Source organism: Balaenoptera musculus, chromosome 3, assembly GCF_009873245.2.
Source record: "Balaenoptera musculus isolate JJ_BM4_2016_0621 chromosome 3, mBalMus1.pri.v3, whole genome shotgun sequence".
NCBI classification, from domain to species: Eukaryota; Metazoa; Chordata; class Mammalia; order Artiodactyla; family Balaenopteridae; genus Balaenoptera; species Balaenoptera musculus.
Window position 1 is genome coordinate 151,931,495 of NC_045787.1, and position 19,847 is coordinate 151,951,341.

General features: G+C 48.6%; 1 protein-coding gene across 2 annotated transcripts in view; it reads left to right on the plus strand.

Annotated features, from left to right (window-relative positions):
- The first annotated feature begins 2,080 nt into the window (after window positions 1-2,080).
- GFPT2 (glutamine-fructose-6-phosphate transaminase 2) overlaps window positions 2,081-19,847 on the plus strand; it is a 47,584-nt gene continuing 29,817 nt past the window's right edge. Inside the window, exons 1-4 of one of the 2 annotated variants that reach the window (XM_036848581.1) lie at window positions 2,081-2,175; window positions 16,331-16,438; window positions 17,318-17,416; window positions 17,915-18,040. In XM_036848581.1, coding sequence (XP_036704476.1) covers window positions 2,169-2,175; window positions 16,331-16,438; window positions 17,318-17,416; window positions 17,915-18,040 — 340 coding nt within the window. In that variant the 5' untranslated portion in view covers window positions 2,081-2,168. The remainder of the gene's footprint in view (window positions 2,176-16,330; window positions 16,439-17,317; window positions 17,417-17,914; window positions 18,041-19,847) is intronic. The other variant, XM_036848583.1, reaches the window with a different exon arrangement.

Genomic DNA, 19,847 nt, shown 5'->3' on the forward strand with positions numbered 1-19,847 from the left:
ATCTTTCTCCATCCTAGGGATCTGCTTTGCTCTGGATTCTTCACTCTCAGACAGCCTCTCCCCACTCAACCCCAAAGGTGACAAGAAGGTCCCCGGCATCACCACTCTACCCTCTAGCCAGCTGTGCCACTGGGCAAGGAACAAGCTCATCTTTTCTGCTGATTTTCCCATGTCCATAAGCAGATTGATAAGGGCCCAGCATGGGCCACACACTAATCCCTGAACCAATGCCAGGGCCAGGGGTATCTAGTGGTTATGTGGCCAGGCCCAGGCCACTGTCCTCCCAAAGGTCTCTCAGGGGCTGGTCCCAAAGGCAGGGCAGCAGCTGCAGATACCTCCACAGGGGTCCTAGCATTCATGCTCCTCCCCACCAGAGAGCTGTGAACCCCCGAGGAGGAGAGGGGGCAGATGTGGACCCTGCTAGGACCTGAGGGTTCCTGCTGTCTTGGTGCTAGCAGAGAGCCTAAGAATATCATCCTATCCCCACCTCAGTTACAGAGGGTAGAGGCCCTGGGGCAGAACAGCCTGATCTCCCAACTCAAGCTCTAGCCCTCAGCCATGGGACCTTTGCACATACCAGTACCTCCCTTTTCAAGTCTGTTAACTTCCTCTGGCAACTGCCCTGACTCTATACTGACCTGCACCAGCCCCAGCCTCAGGCCCAGCCAAGTTCCAGGCAGCCTGGCACCCTCCACATCAGCCAGGCCTGTCCCTCCTTCCTATATCCCATTTGGAACCATCCGGCTCTCTGTGACACTAGACTAAGTGTCTGCTGCCCACCACTTTTTAAGTGCCAGGAGGGCCCAAGCTGGATCTATTTTCACTCACCATTAGGTCCCTAGTACCAGGACAGGCATGAAGCCGGCTGCTTAGGAAAGAGGGAACGAGTGAGTGAAAGTGACAGTGCACTGTGGAGGGTGAGAAGCAAATGCGGCAGCTCCTGAACCAGCTCTGCTGTTTCCTAGCAGGATTACTCAATCAACCCGCTCCTTACTGTCGTTGAGCCTCAGTTTCCTCAAAGGTCCAATGGGTGCAATAAACGCCTACTCCTGCCAGGGCCTGCAGAGCCTTGAGAAGCTAGAGACGGATTACATTAGGAAAAATGCTCTAGAGAAGACGTAAAAAGCTTCGTTTTTTCTCTAACAACACAACTGAAGAGTATCTGTTTAGAATTTCAGGACTTTTTTTTTTTTTAAGTAAAATAAAAAACACCAGATGGCTTCGAAGTACGCAAATGTTGGGCCCGTTCTCGTGACCTTCCTCGTGAGACCCAGCCCAAACTACAGGGGGAAGGGGAGGGAACGGCCGGGAACCAGGCGGGGGAACGCAGGCCTCTGTGAGTCACGGCGGGGCCAGATTAGGGCTCCCGAGATTAGGCCGGCCGAGCTCAGGCCAGCTGCGCGGAGAGGTCAACCAGCGCCCCTCTGGGAGGAGGCGGCTTCCTGGGTTCCCCCAGCTTTGCTCAATACTTGGGCAATCCCGGCCTCCGACTTCCGGCTCTGAAATAAATCCCAGGTTCGAGTTCTGACACTGCCTCGGCTGCCCAATCTTGGCAAAGTCCCTTTCCATCTCTGAGCCTACCTTGTGCTACGTCTCTGGTGCCCTGAGAGGAGTCTGGCACACAGAGGGGCGCACACCCGGAACACGTGTTATTATGCCCGACATTGTACTCTGTGACTTACACAGACTGCCTTAAACAACATTACGACCCGGGAGGTAGGTTCCATTGTTATCCCTATTCTACAGACAGGAAGGCTGAAGCGCAGAGCGATTCAGTCCCCTGCCCAAGGTCCCACGTCTACTCACTGGTTGAGTCTGGGTCTAAACTCGGGAAGCGTGCTGCCCCCACCAGCCCGTTTCCAGAATCTAACGCCGGACGCCCACGTGCTACAGCCGGGACTTGCGCCTGGGAGCCGCCCCTAACCCGCTGCCCGGACTCCTGGGGGCCAAGTGCCCGCCGTTGTCACGACAACCGGGGGCCAATGGGAAGCGGGCAGGCGGGAGGAGGCCACGCCTCGACCCCGCCCATAGAGGAGGGCTACGAGCTATAAGGGCCAGAGGCCGAGCGGCGGGAGCTAGAGTCCAGGAGCGCGAGGAGCGCACGGGGCTATCCAGTGTCAGCTGAGCGTAGAGGCCCGGAGCCGGGAAGGGCGCGAGGAGCGGCCAAGATGTGCGGTGAGTGCAGCGCTCACCTGCGGCCCCCTCCGTGGCGGCCGCGGGTTCCGGCGCCCCGGCCTCTCAGAGCCTGGGCCCAAGAGCCGGGCCCTGGGGACTGGAGGCGGCGCGAGATGGGGGCGTCGATTTGCCCTGGTCCCCGACAGAGGGGCTTTCACGGGCTGGGCCTGCTTCCCCTTGCCCCGGCCGCCGAGTGGGTGTCCCAGGGAGGGGTGAAGGGGAGGGTGCCCAACCCCGTTCTCGAACCCACAGAGGGGAGGGAATTGGTCCTGTCCTAGGCCTGGACCCTCGAAACACAGAGGTGTGTTCGCACCCCATGTCCAGTGAGGAAAGCGCCCCCAAGTCGCCCACAAGGCGGCCAGGCGCAAGCTAGCGCGCATCCCGGGCGCGGGGTGCCCAACGCGGCTCTTAGCCCATCGCGAACACCGATGAGAGGCGACCACACCTGCACCGTCCCCGTGGTGTCTGGAGCAGCCCCTGGTGCGCTCGGGAAGGGCCTGTGCGTCCTCCTCGCGTCCCAAAATGAACTTCTTGTACCTAGAAGGGTTGATTCCGGATTGCCGCCTCTTCGCTGGAAAGAGCTCTCGGCGAGGCGCGGGGAAGAAGCAGCACCTACCGCCGAGCTTCGGGCGGAATCTGGGAGAGGGAGCCCTGGACTGGGAGCGGGGTCGGGCCCCGGCGTCTCGAATACCGCGGTGACTGGGCGCGGTCCCTCAAGGCTGCGGGACGGTGGGGAGGGCGGCCCGGCCCTGCGCGCACATCTGCAATTCCTTACTCTCCTTGCTGGACCGCCTCCGCTGGCTGGGGAGAGGGCCCAGAACTTCTGCTGGGACAAAAGGTCACTGTGCAATTTTTTTTTTTTTTCCTTGAGTGGGATTCAGTTTCCCATTCCAGCCTCCTGTGGCTGGAGGACCTGGTGGAACTTTTGAAGCCATGAAAGGCCTCTGTCTGACCGTGCTCAGGGCTGCTGGGGTCGGGTGTGCCAGCAGTGAGCCGTGGGCCAAGGTCTGTACAGGCCTTGTTTCTGAGGCCAGGCGCTCCTGAAAAAGTGAAAAAGGACCGACTGACCAAGGAGCAGACAGCTGACTTTTGGGGTGCAACCTCCCCCAGGCCAAGCAGACATCAATTTAAATTCCTGAACCCTCAGCAAAAATGTCAGGACTCCCGGGCATCATTGGTAATGTACATATAGGGCTGCCTGTAGGCATTCCTGGGGAGAGAGATAAGGCAAAGGTGGCAATTTTGCCAAGAAGCTTTGGGTTCCAAACTCCTTAGTGTGGCATTCAAGGCCCTTGGCCACCTGGTGGTTTTAGAGCCAGACTGGTGCGCCAAGACCCTCCCACTGGGTCTGCCCCTCCATCATGAGCAGCTTCCCTCCTTCCTCCTCTCAGATGCCCTTCCGCCCCTACCACCACCCTAGCCATCCTGCTTCCTATGTACATCCGCCTTTCTCTGTTGTCCTTCTGAGCCTGGGGGCGCTCAGACTCTCAATTCTCAGTTTGTTCTGCTTTCCTAAAGGGCTGCTGTGTTTTTGGCCCCTAGGGAAAGGATGAGCTTTGGTTTGTAACTACCTGTGTCCTCCCAACAGGGCTCCCTGCTGGCACACCCCACACTCCAGCCCTCAGTGAAGTCGGGGAGTCTTGTGGAGTTCCTGCATGGGAAAGTTATTTCCTTTTCAAGTAGCCAAGAGAAAGTCTCAGCTGGGTGCTAATGTGCCTTTAACATCTTTCTGACACTTGCCTGAGCACCCCTTGCACAGAGGAAGCTGTCCTGGGCTCAGAGCTCAGAGCAGCAGATGGCTAAAATTGAACCCATTGGTTTGGTTTGTTTGTGGTTTTTTTTTTTTTTTTTTTTTTGGATTATGATCTGTGTATGTATGGCAAGTGATATTAGTTTTCCTTTATGTTTGTTTTCTTTTGTAATGAATTTGTTTAAGTTTTAAAAACTTTGGTCAATTTTATAGAAAAATATTAAAGAAATGATTGTGCATTTGGTACAAGGATAGTGCAAAAACTGTGAAGGTGCTCCTGGAATAAACCACTTACCCTCTTCACTTTACATTTGGGGAAATTGAGGCCCAGAGAGGTCTGTGCATACCTTTGTCTGTTGTTTTAGGTCTTTTCTCTGGACTGGCTGTAGCCCTGCTGGGATTTGCCACCTTGAAGCCACCTCAGAGCTCAGATCTCTGGGGCTGGTTCCGCAGTGGTCAGCAGGGGTTGAGCTGAAGGCCTTTCCTTATCAGTTCCTGATGACCGGGCTCAGAGTGCCTCCTGCTCTCCCTTGTCTTTGCTGCTTCTCCCACAGGAAGCTGGACCCAGTTCTAGTTAACCCTCCACACGCTAAGCAGATCACCCTCAAAGTTTTAATGAACTGAGAGTTTATCTGAAGCGACACATAGGTACTCATGGGTGGTTTTGTTGACATCTGGGAATTGCTGGCATTTTGCTGACTTTCTGCTGATAAAAAGGCTACTATATTCCCTCTCCCTCCCTCCTTTCCCCACTCTAGAGAATAACTGCTCCTGGAGAGGCCCTGTTTTCCAGGCCCTGGAGCTCTGTGGGCATGGTCCTCCCCTCAGAGAAGGGGCAGGTAGTTGGAGGGGCAGTCCAGAGGCTGACCAGGGACGGAGTAACTCATGAGGTAAATGCTGCCATAGAGGGAAGACCTAGGGCACGAGCTGCAGCCTGGCAGCCCCATGCCAAACCGGCAGCCAGACATCTTTCTGTTTGGTGCACAGAATTTAAACTTTGTTTTTTTTTTTAATTATTGTAGTTACCAAGTAACACAATTGGGAGATTTCACATAAATAGGTAGGACTTTGACTTCTCTTGAAAAAATCCGAAGATGAGCAACTCTGAGTCCATGTTTCTGAATAGTTTACAGTGATCCCTGGGATGACAGGTGCAAGCTCCCCATTTCTCCCACCCTGACCCAGCTGCGCCACTCACTGATGGTACCTGACGGCCCCCATGCAGTCTGAGGTTGGGACCCCAGCACAATGGAGGCAGAGACACTGACTTTCCCCAGAAGAGAGAGAGGGACCTGGGAGAGTGTCACAGGCCTGATTTCAAGTATGCACTCTACAGAGAGAAGAGGGTGATAGGTGTGCCAGGCTGAGGGCACAGCATATGCAAGGGCATGGCGGCATGCATGCTTGGGGATGTGACAAAAAAGATTGCATGTCCCGTCTATGAATTCTTAAATCTTCCCTGTCCTTCATTACTACACTTAGTCATCTATGAGGTGGGAAAAAAAGACTTGAAGAAGAAAAAATTCTTAGTTTTTGCTAGAAGGTAAAGCCCTTGCCTTGAATTCATCATCTTTTGTATTAGCTCCTCTGGCTGCTGTAACAAATTGCCACAAACTTGCTGATTTAAAACAACATAAATCTATTTTTCTCACAGTTCTGGAGACTAGTTGTCCAACAATCAGTTTTACTGGGCCAAAATGGAGGTGCCAACAGGGCCCCACTTCCTCCAGAAGCTCTAGGGGAGAATCTGTTCCTTGCCTCTTCCAGCTTCTGGTGGTTGCCGGCATTCCTTGGCTTGTGGCTACTCATTCCAGTCTCCTCTTCCGTGGTCACATCACTTTCTCCTCTTCCATATTAAATCTCCTTCTGCTTCCCTTTTATAAGGACACTTGTTATTTCATTTAGGGCCCATCTGTATAATTCAGAATAATCTCCCATCTCAAGATCCTTAACTTAATCACATCTATAAAGACACTTTTCCATTTACAGATACATTCTAGGAGTTAAGACCTAATTTTTTTTTAATATAAATTTATTTATTTATTTATATTTATTTTTTGGCTGTGTTGGGTCTTCGTTTCTGTGCGAGGGCTTTCTCTAGTTGCGGCGAGCAGGGGCCACTCTTCATCGCGGTGTGCGGGCCTCTGACTGTCGCGGCCTCTCTTGTTGCGGAGCACAGGCTCCAGACGCGCAGGCTCAGTGGTTGTGGCTCACGGGCTTAGTCGCTCCGCGGCATGTGGGATCTTTCCAGACCAGGGCTCGAACCCGTGTCCCCTGCACTGGCAGGCAGATTCTTAACCACTGCGCCACCAGGGAAGCCCAAGACCTAATATTTTTGAGGACGATTATTCATCCTGCTACAGTTGGGTTCTTGCTTTTGGATACCTTCTGCAAGAATAGTCCAGTGTTGCCAATCCCAGATGGCTACAAGAATGTTGACCAGAGGGCTACCAGCATCGCCTGCACCACACACACCCAACTCCTCTGGTCCCAGTCATAAGGTGAATGTAGGCATCCGTTAAATACCCCTTCCTTCACTGGCATCATGCCACACACCCAGATGGACCAAATAGTGTTCATACTTTCCCTAAAAGTCAGTTCCCATGTCATATAAATATCGTGCATCTTGCTCTCCATGTGTGTACGTGATACCCTTCCCACTCATCTCTTCTCTGCAAGAAACAGGCATGGTTTTATTCCCCAGAATCAAGAGGGGCCAGGGCACACACACACACACACACACACACAGTGTGTTTACTGCACAACAGTCTTTCACGAGAACTTGTCAAATGCTTACGGGGGCTCACTTGCCTCTTGTCTTAGGTGAGGAAACAGCAATCCAGGGAGATTACTTGGCTCGGGAGAGCTCATCCTTTTGTCCCAAACTTCTTTTGGCTCTCAGAACCCTGTCATATTTGACACTCCCTTCCTCCTTATAACAGTTCAGTTCATGGGTGGATGCCTCAGAAGAGACTGGACTGGAGTTGATGGGGCACAGACTCTGGGGTCAGGACGCCTGGCTTGTTGCCTCTCCAAGCCACAGGAGCCTTGAGAAACAGAGCCCCCTACACAGTAGTGTGCAGATAAATGTTTAACCGCCGGCTCTTTGGTTTGCCAGTTTCTATGGTGTGAATACTCTCACCATGGCTAATTTCAGGTCACCAGCATGAGGTCCCTGAGCATGGAGTTAGGAAGAGATGCACACAGTTGGCTCTTCGGAGCCAGTCTTAGCAGCTCTCTAACACCCCTGCCCCTACTTATGGGACTTTTGTGGCACTCTCTGGAGGGCTGCAGAGAGGCCAGCTGGGCGGCCAGCTGGGCAGGGGCTCAGCACGGCCTGCCACCCTCCTCCTCCTCCCCATCATCATGCCATTTCCCCATCAGTCTTATTCATCAGGGGTTTCCCGAGTTCTGAGAAACCTTCTGGAGATTTTGTGATATAAGATTAGTAAATAGTGCTTTTAAATTGAGGAGTTATTTTTATATTTAGCAAAATTTGCTTATAAAGGAATAGTAACTTGAGGTTACAGACACTCTTGGGAGAACGTTCTGAAGATTCATTAGGTGCAAAGCCAAGTAATTTAATCTAGTCATCTGCCTCTTTTTAATTTTCAAAGGAAATATTTCACTGGAAAAAAGAAGTCTGGCTTTTTCATAGCTGAATTTGGCAGTTTGAACTTCTTTTTTTTTTTCTTGAAAGTTTTTTTTAAGTACAATTAAGAGTATTTGTATGTTGCTTCCCCTTTGTTTTGGTGAAACCCTAACGGGACAGGGACACCAGGAATTTTCTATTAAAAAGAAAAATGCCTTGCCTACATTTACTGCAGGAAGCAGAGTCCCCTGTTATCTCAGGGATTAGAGTGTTGTGGTAACTTTAACCCTTGGAGTCCCAAGGAGGCCTGAAACAGGGTAAGGCTGTCCCCAGAAGAGCCAACCCCCTCCTGACCCTGAGCCAGGCCTGGGGACTCCTCTGCCTTTGTGAGAGGACCCAGCTGTGCGATCTCCGCCTTTACTCTCACTTCTGTGAGGAAGCAGCAGAAATTGTCCTTCCCACTTCATGAATAAAGTGGCCTTCCCCAGTCTGCACAAGGGAGACCTGGACATCCAGAGAGGCCATAGCTTCCTTTTGCAGCCCTTGCTCCTGGCCCAGTGGCCTCCCCTTCCTGGGGGCCTCACCTGGAAGGGTATACTGCCCACCTCCCCTGGCATGCCACACACACACTCACACACCCAACACACTTACACACACCTGACACTCAAGCACAAACTCATGCACATAAACATACTCTCACACACATACACACTCAACACACATACCTGACACTCACAAAACACACACATACACACACACACACACACACTCAGGAATTTTATGAGGCATAAATCCAACTGGCCATGTCTTCCAATTTGGGACTTAGAATAGTATCTAATCTCTAGTAGACTCATGGACTAAGGAGGTCAACCTCTTCAATTCTGAGAAGCATTGGATGGTGGTGGAAAGAGTGACCTAGGTCTGGAGAGGGTCCCATCCTGGCTGGGTGACGATGTAGCTCCAGTGGAGCGAGCCCTACCCTGTATGAGGTACAGGTGGTATCTCTGCCTGGGACTGTTCACCCTCAATCACAGTGAAGGCAGTGTCTTTCATTGGGAAGCTGATCCTTGGAAGGATGGAGAAGTTTTCCAAAACGATAGGCACAGAATCATAATGTGGACCCTGGCCCACCCACTGTAAACTTAGACCTTCTTCCCTCATCCTCCAGGCCCCAAACAACCCCTCCCCCCATCCAATACCCCGAGCACCCCAGGGGTTGTAGAGAAGGTTCCAGGAGTTCAGTGATCCTAGTTCTGGCTGGGAATCCAGAGACATTGCCCATCTTGTCATTGTCATTATCTGTCACTTGAAGGTCAAAGCGCCCCTACCTGCATGGATGGACCTCTGTGGTGCTTTTGGTCCTGAGTTCCTATATGATCTCTCAAGACATATTTGGAGGGAACATTAGAATTCCCAGACCCCCAAGGTGGGCTGGGCTAAGGGACCACAGTCCCCTCTTAAAGGGCTCGTGTCCATCCTGCATCACGTCTGCAGTCTCTTCTGGAGTCCCTCTGAATTTATCTGGGTTTTTCTACCTTTGGAACCTTTTCTCACTCACTTTTCCCATCAGTTTTAAGAGTGGGACCCTGAAAAGCTGTTTCGAAGCTCTGAATGTTAGGATGGCAGTGTAGGCAAGGGGTATACACTGAGCTGCAGTGGTTGGGCCAAGGCAGCCTCTGCCCCAGGGCTGGGCATCTCTCCAACCAGCTTGGAGGTATTTCGCCATCCCTCTTGGGCAAGGGAGGTGTGTAGTGGGAGCCAGCCTTGCTGTGATTGGCTCTGCCCTCTGGGGAAGGGGCTAGATGGGAAGAGAAAGGTGGAGTTAGAAGCAGGAGTGTCCCGGGGAAGGAGTGACCTCCCAGGGGTCAGGAGAGGGTGTATCAACATGGTCTGGACCTCACCAGGGGAGCTCTGAGTGTGTCCATCAGGGGCCAGATGGGCATCTCCCCACGGGCCAGGCCCCCTCTGCAAGCTATTTCTCATCCCTTGGAGTAGGATTCTAAGACAGGTCTTATGCTAATTTGGGGGGCATTAGTGATGAGCCCCCTGCAATCAGGTAGACCTGGTTGTGAATTACTCAACTCTTTGGACTTGGAGCCAGAGATGCCCTGTCTGTCCATGGGAACCACAGCCTGGATATAGGCATTGTGAGGATTAGACAAGGTGAGGTTCTGAAAGTATTGGCACATGGGAAGGCTTCATGAGTGGTGATAGTGGTGGTTGTGATTTACTTTGCAATCCTACCCAGTGGAGTTCTGGGATCCTTCCCCAGGACCTGGTTCATTTATCTAGAAGGCTCTCCACTCCAGTCCTAGGGTCCTCACCGTGCATGATGGTTGGGGGTGGGTAATGCTGGGGCATATACGCCTTTGTGCTTGAGTGTCTTAGGGTTACCCTTAGAGCAGTGCCTCACTGCCCTGGTGAAAGGAGCTAACACTCAGGGACACCAGACTCAGCACTACCCACCTCTCTGGCCTTTCTGTCCCTCGTGCTTACACTTGGGGGTTCTCTCTTTTTGTGCATGGTTGAGGGTGGCTGTCTCCAGCCCAGCTCAAAGGTCACCTTCTCTGATCAACACCTCCCCCCAATCCTTTCATTTATTCATGCATTCATTCATTCAAAAAGTAGTTACTGAGCACCTAAAATGTACCAGGCTCTGCGCTGGGTTCTGGGAATATAGCAAGGAATAAGACAGATAAACAAGACACGTGTGGTCTCCATCCTCATGAAGGTTACAATCCAGTGGGGAGTCAGACAAAAGACAAGAAGGGAGGCGCTATATAGGAAATAAACAGGGCCATGTGACTTTTTAAAAATCGGGAGAGGAGAAGGCCTGTAATGTAATAGGCCGGGTGGGTGAGCTGTCGGCCACCTTTGCAGAGAGCCGGTCCAGGAGCCTTCTGCCCCTTTCCCACCTCTCAGCTCTCAGCCTCTCTGCCTGCAAGTCTCCCGAGGGGTCGGGTGGTCCCTGTGCATCATGTCCTCTCATGACTCGCCCTGCAAGGCCCCCTGACTGGTCCATCTCGGCACTTCACAGCACGTAGCACAGTGATGAAGCCCCTGTGGGCCAGAGAAATGTTTATGGGATGATTTACATCTTAATCAATCTGTAACCAGATCACACATTTGGTTTAATCATCATTTCCCCAAGTAGAAAGCCAAAAATAAATACCAGTAAACTGGTACTATTTTCCTTGTGGTTTTATTTAATGATAATTTCTCAAGGGCTTCCCTGGTGCTGTATACATACCTGCATTTGTGCCGCGTGCTCCCCAGGAGGAGGAAGCTCTTTGCCTGCTCCATTTTCACAGACACAGACACTTACTATGCGGCAGGCACTGTTCCTCTTGCTTTACAAAGACTCCCATGAATTCTCACAACAACCCTAGGAAGTAGGTGCTGCCATCACCACGCTCCACTGGGAGTTCAGTGACTTGCTCCAGGCCACACAGAAGCAAGGAGTGGGCTGGGATTTGAAATCAATATTTGGCGAAGGTGGTAGGCCGTAGCTGCCACCCTCTGTGCTTCTTGCTGTCACAGACCAGTGAGCAGGCGAGGGAGGAGGAACCCAGGCGGGGTGACCCTGAGCCTGTCTTTTTACGCATTGGACCGTGTGCTCAGACTGCTTTCTGCCTTCTTGTGGCTGTTGTCCCTCCAGGTGAGCAGAGCTGGGGAGCCACGGTGAAGTTGATTGGGCTAGCTGACAATCCTGTACCCACCACTCTCTAATTCATATAGCGGCACATGGTAACATACTACATACAGGCACGTGGCAAAATATCCTGACTGTACAAAAAGGACACATGCAGTGGGAAAGGAGTTTCTGCCTTCGGTCCAGCACCCTCGTCAGTGGCAACCACTGCTCCTTGGGTCTTCCAGAAACACGCTATGTGTCTCCCTGCCCCACCTTGGGTAATTTACAGATGTTCTGCAGGCCACTTTTTTCCCTTGACACATCTTGGAGATGTAGCCTGTTTTCCAAGAGAACACACAGCTTCACCTTGTTCTCTGTATAGGGCTGCCTGCATGTGGCCCTACAGTGGCCACGTGTGACCGTGCCATCACTTACCTGGGCCCTGCCAGGCATCAGGCTGTCCCCAGTCTTCAGCTACCACAGACAGCGCTGAGCAACTATCCTAATGCACGCACACTTGAATCCCTGCACAGATATCTGTTGGATACATTCCTAGAAGTGCAGAAGCTTTGTTCAACAGATGTGTACATTTTAATGTGAGAGATTGCCAAATTGCCTTCCAAAGAGAGTGTACAAATTTAAACTCTCACTTGTTGTCAAACTGGTGGATCTTTACTGATTTCATAGGTAAAAAAATGGATTCTCACTGCAGCTTTTATTGCAGATGAAAGGAATTCCAGAAGGGAATTCTGATATGAATAGCAAACAAAATTCCTGGGAAAGCAGCTTTATTCTATTTCATTATTTTGTTAAATAGTAAGAGCACAGTATAGGTGCTGTTTTATTCACTTTCATCTGGTGGCGTGCAGGGAGAATCCAGCCAAGAGGAGAGAGGAGAGAGACAGTGCTTAAAAGAATTTACTGAACAGAGGTTGGTATGCAAGAGATTTCATGTTAAAAATTAGATTTATGCCTTCTTGCGCAAAGACCTTGAAAACCACTTCTTGGCAGCCCCTCTCACCACAGTAATCAACCAAACGGTGCTTGAGTGGCTGCCAAGCCTCCCAGCTGGGTGTGGACACAGCTGGTGGTCCTGATGGCAAGGACTCTTTAGCCGTTCCAGCCAGTTCCAGCCCACCAGGGGCTCTGGCAGCAGCACCTCCCACCAAGGCGGCTGTTCTGGGTCTCAGAGCCAGAGATGCATACGTGCCTGACGTGAGTTCAGAAGTGAAGTTTGGCCCAGAGGATGGGGAATTGCAGGGAAGAATCGGCAAACATACAGCGCTCTTGTAAAAGAATTTCGGATTTAAAAGAGTTGGTGTTTTTCCTTTCAAAACATTTAAAACAATTTATGCATATATTTGTTTGATGACCACCTCTCATTCTGACTATAAGGATCATATATGTTTTATTTTCCTTGATATTTGTAAGACCTAACAGAGTGAATGCCACGTAGGAAAAAGCCTCTAGATATTTTGAAAAGAATGAATAAGAGGATGAATTCTGGCCAAACAAATAAATAAAAAGAAGTTGGAGAACACAGTAGATTGTATATAAAACTATGTATTATTTTTTTAAGGCATAAAGCCAACAAAGAAGACAAGGCCACTGAACAAAATAGAATAAAAGAAATATATCTTTTATTCCATGCTTATGGGAGAAAAATAGACAATAATTTGACTTTTGGAAATATACATTGTCTCCCCTCAGCCCTACCCCCCCAAAAAAAAAGAGTTGGTGTATGGGCCTTTGTGTCATCTGCAATGCCTGTTAGCTCCCCTTTGTGAGGGTGCAGGTATAACTCTAGAACAATTCCCAAGGTGCCAGGAGAGTTTTGCAGTTTAAAAGACTACAAAAATGGTTTGTGAGTTGCTCCATCCTTCATATAGCCATCTCCCATAGCTATGTGCTCTTTACATTGACTGGAATTTGACGATATCCCTCCAGGGAACTTCCTGATTTTTTTGCAGAAAAATTAATGTTATAGAAAGTTTTACCTAAGCACAGATTATGGTGCTTACAGATGGCTACACAACTCTGTGAATATACTTAAAAACCATTGCATTGTACACTTTAAATGGGATAATATTATGGTATGTGACTTGTATCCCAATGAAGCTGTTAAAAATTTACATTAAAAAGTAGCTGTCTTTTTTTTTATATATATGTAAGGTGACAAAAATACATCCTCTGACCAGAAGTGTTTAGGTTTGAAGCGTAGGGTAAATTGTGAGCTCTTGAAGCACAGATGCTCAGCTGGGGAAGCGCTTCTCACCTGACCTGGAAGACAAAAATAGCTGACTGCCAAAATTATCCTTGGCCATTTTTAAAAGAAAACGTCTGTAACTGCTCAGAAACCACAGTGTGCGTGTTTTTAAATATAAACCCTGCCCCTTAATACTCGTGTGCAAATATATCCTGTGTACAGTAGCATACAGTACCTAGGAATGCAAAATATAATTTTTAGCACTGTATAATTTCATCACCTTTTTTTTTGACTGTGTCTAGATTAATTTTAGCAAGTTAAATTTCATATGATGTGACCCTACTTACTGCTTAGGAATATAATATTTACTTTAATCATTTAGTTTAAATCATTTAGTTTAATCATTCATTCAAATATACTATATTGACTTGAATATAATCTAGAGACATTACAGATATTACAGAGATATGACATGTGGTTTGCTGTATAATCGCGATCATCCCTTAGTTATCTGCAGGCAGGTTGTCCTCTCCAAGGTTTATCTCTGGCAAATTTTTCCCCCAGTTTTATTGAGATATAATTGATGTATAACATTGTATAAGTTTAAGATATACAACATAATGATTTGTATATGTATATATGTATTGGTATATGTTACATATATATGTGTATATGTATATACATATGGCAAAATGATTACCCCAATAAGATTAGTTAACATTCATCACCTCACATAGCTAAAAGTTTTTCACTGTGATGAGAACTTTTAAGATCTGCTCTCTTAGCAACTTTCAAATATACAATAGAATATTAACTATAGCCACCATGCTGTACATTACATCACCAGAATTTATCTTATAACTGGAAGTTTGTACCTTTTGACCACCTTCACCTAATTCCCTCACCTCTCATCCCCCAACTCTGGCAACCGCCAATCTGATTTCTTTATCTATTGAGTTAGTTTTTTTGTTAGATTCTATATAAAAGTGAGATCATACAGTATTTGTCTCTCTCTGTCTGACTTATTTCACTTAGCATATTGCCCTCAAGATTCATCCATGTTGTCACAAATGGCAGGATTTCCTCCTTTTTTATGGCTGGATGATATTCCATTAATATTACATATATAGGGCTTCCCTGGTGGCTCAGTGGTTAAGAATCTGCCTGCCAATGCAGGGCACATGGGTTTGAGCCCTGGTCCAGTAAGATCCCACATACCGTGGAGCAACTAAGCCCATGTGCCACAACTACTGAGCCTGCACTCTAGAGCCCACGTGCCACAACTACTGAAGCCCATGCGCCTAGAGCCCGTGCTCCTCAACAAGAGAAGCCACTGCAACGAGAAGCCCACAACCAAGAGTAGCCCCCACTCGCTGCAACTAGAGAAAGCCCGCCCACATCAACAAAGACCCAACGCGGCCAAAAATAAATAAATAAAATTAATTAATTAATAAAAAAATATTACATATATATTCCATGGCTACTTTATCCATTCATCCGTCAATGGACACTTAAGTTGTTTCCATGTCTTGGCTATTGTAAATAATGCTGCAATGAACATGGGGGTGCAGTTACAGGTATCTGGCAATTTTTAAATTTTGCTCAGACCTTTCTGTCATCCCAGAAAAATGTAGAGAAAACTTAAAAATAATAAAAATTAAAATTGAAAAACTAAACCTTCTTTTAACCCTATTCATCCCCGAGGCAGTGCTGCCCAGAGGTTAGGATCATTTAAGTCCTAAAATCAGGTCTCTTTGGTTCCACTCCTGACTCTGGCCCAGTTCCAGAAGGTAAGGGGAGGGTAATGGCAGGTCCAACCTCTAAGACTGCTTCGAGCTTTGATTGATACCTGTGTAGCAATGCTTAGCCCAGTGCCTGGCATATAGTGAGTTCTCAATAAGATGAGTCCCTTTTCACGATCCATACTATTGCTTCCCTGCTTAATACAGATTCATGGTCATTCTATCCACATACATTTATTGAACAAGGACCATGTGCCAAGACGCCTGTGACCTTGTCAAGGGATGTAGATGTCTCAGGATGTAAGTAGATGTCTCAGGATGTAAGAGCAGGTGAACACTTCTGGCCGGGGCCTGGACAAGCCTGCCCTGGGAGGTGGGGTTGGAGCTGAACTTTGAGAAGGGAAGGTTTTCCCGTGTAGGGCAAAAGGACAGAGGGGTAATGGGATGGGACACTCACAGAGCAGGATAGAGACAGACCAAGGGTCTGTAGTCTCAAGCAGGGGAGTGGAGGAGTTTGGAAAGAACCAACATGATGACTGTTTCCTCCTATTTGGGAAAATGTTATTTTAATATATGAATGCAGAAAATAAAGCCAAACAAAATCTTCTAGGCTGGTGGGCCTCCCTTGAAGATAAGGATTCTCTATGAGGCCAAGAGATGATTTTATGTTTGCTGTCGTAAAAGTAGTGCTTATTGATGGTAATGCTCCAAGCAGTAGGGCCAAGTGGAAAGTGGAGCAAAGGCCCCAGCCCCTGTTCCTACCTGTCGCAGGAGGCTGGGGTGACCTCCTTTTGACTCTTCTCAGGTGTGTTCTTTGCAAACCAAGGAGTCCACATAGCGGGGACTTCCAGATGGTCCTAGGTGGTTGCTTTGTTTTGCTGATCTTTTCTATTATAAGTGTTGCCACAATGAAAGGCGTCTTCTGCGAGTATGTCCATAAGAGAAATTCTCCACGGTGGAATTGCAAGGCCATGGTGTGTGCGTGTGTTCTTCACATGCTTTGTGAGTCCTTTTGTCACTGCAGGAGGGCTGCATACAATGTCCTTCTAGAAGCAGGAAGGGAGTTCTGCTCTTCTTCCATTATGCCTGGGGAAGGCCACACCTTCTTCTGCAGGCAGCCTGGAAGCCCTTCAGTGATGCGCCTCCAGTGGTATCTGTTTCCCCAGAAGTGTTTTCTTCTAAACATGAACCAAGTGTTTTGTAAACATATGGCTTTCCCTTCTTTTAACAGGAATCTTCGCCTACATGAACTACAGAGTCCCCCGGACAAGGAAGGAGATTTTTGAAACCCTCATCAAGGGACTGCAGCGGCTTGAGTATAGAGGCTATGACTCAGCAGGTAGGCTCTGCAGGCTGCTGCCATATAAACATAATGCTTGTTCATTAAAGAAATTTGAAAATTCCTATAGAAAAGTAGAAAGAAAAAACAAGGGTAAAAAAATATCTATCAAAAGCACCCCCCATCAATATCTGTGTCCCTCCTCTGGTCGTCTGGGGTCTGGGGACGGTAGAGGTGTCATGCAGATATTTATTGTTTTATCTAATTATAATTATGCAATTCTGTAATTTTGTATTCTTCTTCTTTCACTTACCTTGTTTTTTTCCATTACCCTAAACACTTCCTAACATAATCTTTCTAAGTGGCTGCACAGTCCTCCACTGGATGCCTATCTCAGAGTTTACTCCTTCATCCACATAACAGGTGGATATTTAGTCTGTTTCCCATTTTTAATTAAGCAGCCTTAGGAGAAAAAGGAGAGCCAGATAATTATATATTCCTATAAATTCTTAACAGAAAGCAAGTCAGATGAAAGATTGCAGGAACACTAGTGCAATGGAAACACCAGCTAAAGTAGCAGAATGCAAAGTGCACAAATGTCCTTAAATGAGCCCGCTGCCTTTGGCGGCAGACGTGGTGGCACCTCTCCCGCAGGCAAACTCCAAGAATTACCCTGGTTAGAAGCCGAGGTGAGGCAACCACAGCCTGGGTTTCAGGCACATGTTCCCTGATTGCTGGTTAGCACTGTCACAGTCACAGCCTCCTCTTTCCAAGTCAATATCCTAACACTGTCTAGTTCTCTTCTGGGCAGCAAGCCTGGGGAATAAGAACTAATAAATCCACAGTTCTGTATAGCCCTCACCCAGGGTCATTCCCTGTAATGAAGCATGGGAGACAAAACTTAAATTCCAATACAAAAAAATCATGTTTATGTTACAGGTGTGGCAATCGATGGAAATAACAACGAAGTCAAAGAAAGACATATCCAGCTAGTCAAGAAAAGAGGAAATGTCAAGGCTCTTGATGAAGAACTTTACAGTATGTGAAAGACATGCCAAGTCAGAGTAATAAATGCAGCCTGGGTCACTTTAAAATCTTTAATTCCAACAGCATTGGAGACTAAAAATATTAACCTACCCAAGCATGGAAAAATAGGAGGGTTAAGTCCATGTTGCAAAACTGTTTCCCAGAGTGTGGGATGGTTTATTTCAGGTGATGGTGTGCTGAGAATTTTTTTTTCAATATTTAGTACTTATGTATTTTAATTTTTGTGGCAAATGATACTGCTTTTCCATTTATGGTAGGGACCTATAATTTTCTTTTTAAAGTAAGTTTATTTCAATTAAGTGAGTTAGGTTACTGATAAGTACTAATTAAAGCAAGGGTCTGGCAGAATTCTCCAGAATGGGGCCTTTGTGGTTGATGGTGGGATGTACTTTTGGTGTAGCTGATGTGTCTTCATGTAATGAAGTCACCTCATGTAACAGTACCATGTCAATGCTTAAAGTGCAGCAAACTTATTTTTCCTTCATCTAGAACAGGACAGCATGGACTTAAAAGTGGAGTTTGAGACCCACTTTGGCATTGCCCACACACGCTGGGCCACCCACGGGGTCCCCAATGCTGTCAACAGCCACCCACAGCGCTCAGACAAAGGCAACGGTATGTAGTATAGCCTTGCTCCCCTGTCCTAGTGGTTGTGCCTGGCCCTGACCTGTGCCAGGGTTGATCCACACCCACCACCAACTGGCTTCTCAGCGTCCCTGTCTTCCCCGAGTATCCAAACTGTTGGCACTGGGCCCCAGAAAGGAGGCAAATTCAACCTGACCCCTGGATAGTGCTGACCCCGCAGGCATCCACAGGAAAACAGTGGCACTTCCCATGAATGCCTTTGGCTCTGGGGACCCAGCCTGAGTGGGACTTGGTGGTGTAAAGGGTTGAAGGCCTGGGCACTGTTCCTCAGTTAGGGACCAGGGTGTTCCAGAGGGCTGGGCACTTGAGGAAAGATTGGGGTTCCTTCCTCGTCCAGCTATACCCATCCCTGACCCTGAAGAGAGTGGTCCTGAGCCAGAGCAGGTGGCAGTGCTGATCTTGTTTAACGTCTGAGGTGCCTGCTCCAATCCTGGTTCCTGTAACGAGGGCCACCCAGTTCTCCCAATTCCCACCTCACCATGTCAGCCCCAGCCCATGGGTCCACATCACTTGCCTGAGCCCCCAGGACAATTCTTTTTGTGGTGGTTCTTTTAAATGATGTCCCAGTCTCCTCTCATGGGGGAAGGACTGGTAGGTCTGGAGTTCCCACTGGAAGCTCTCAGGGACTCTGTGGTCAGCACCCAGGGGTGTCAGGGCCTCTGGCAGTAGGACACATGGGCATATGAGGAGAGAGGGCATAATCCCTGACTCCTCCCAGGGCTCCAAGGGCAGACAAGGGTCTAAGACATCATCTGGGCCTTCTAGTGGGTCTCCACTCTGGGTTGGGCCTGGTCAGGTCAGAAGCCCCCATGACCCACACCTGGGCATGATGCGAGAGGGTGTCCGGTGGAGAGAATGATTTCTGGAGTCAGCTGGGATCCCCCACCCCAAGCCGACTCCAGAATGTGGCATAATGCAGGTTCTTGCCAAGCCTCATATTAGAGTAGGGATCAGACACGTAAGAGTAGTTATAGGGTATTTACTATTAGCTAAACACTTGACAAGCCTCACTGCCATGAATTGTCTTGGAAGTCAGGCCACAGGAGAGAGCAGCACCTCCCTGGTCAGTGTCCTTTGCCCCTGTGGACACTGCAGTGCCTGGAGGCAGCTCACCCTGCCCGATTTGGAAAGGAAAGCCTCCCGGAGAGAACAGGAGGGCCCCATGCACCTCTCTCATCAGAGCAGCCAGAGATAGTACAGGGACCAGTCTATACATACACCTACATGGTCAGAGACTTGGGTAGTGAGGTTTCTTTGCTGGGGACCATTACTTGCATCTGGTCCATGCCCTGAGCCATGAGATGCCCCACTACAGGGGCAGGCACCCTACACTCAGGAGGGGGACAATAGACCCCACGGTGCTGAGGACCTAGGATATACATCCAACCAAACCCCAAGCCAGATGCAGAGGCTGGTCCCTGGAGCAACAGTGTTACTGAGGTAACACACTGTACCGAGACCATGTGCCCTGAAATGTCGCCACCTCAACCCCAGCCTCCTGCCCACTGAGATGATAGGGTGAACCCCCGCTTCACTGCAGACAGTGATTCTGTGTCCCCAAAGCAGCTAGGCTCCAAGGAGATTGCCCCCACACCCAAATTTGGAAATGCCTGCCGTGACTCAGGATGAGTAATTGAAGAAAATAAAACAACATGGGAAATAAGAAAAGATTTGTAAAATTTCTCTAACGACTCATCAGTGATATCTGAAGAGCATACTTTTAAGGAAGACTTACACCCAGCAACTACATTGCATACAAAAATTACACAAAGAAGTT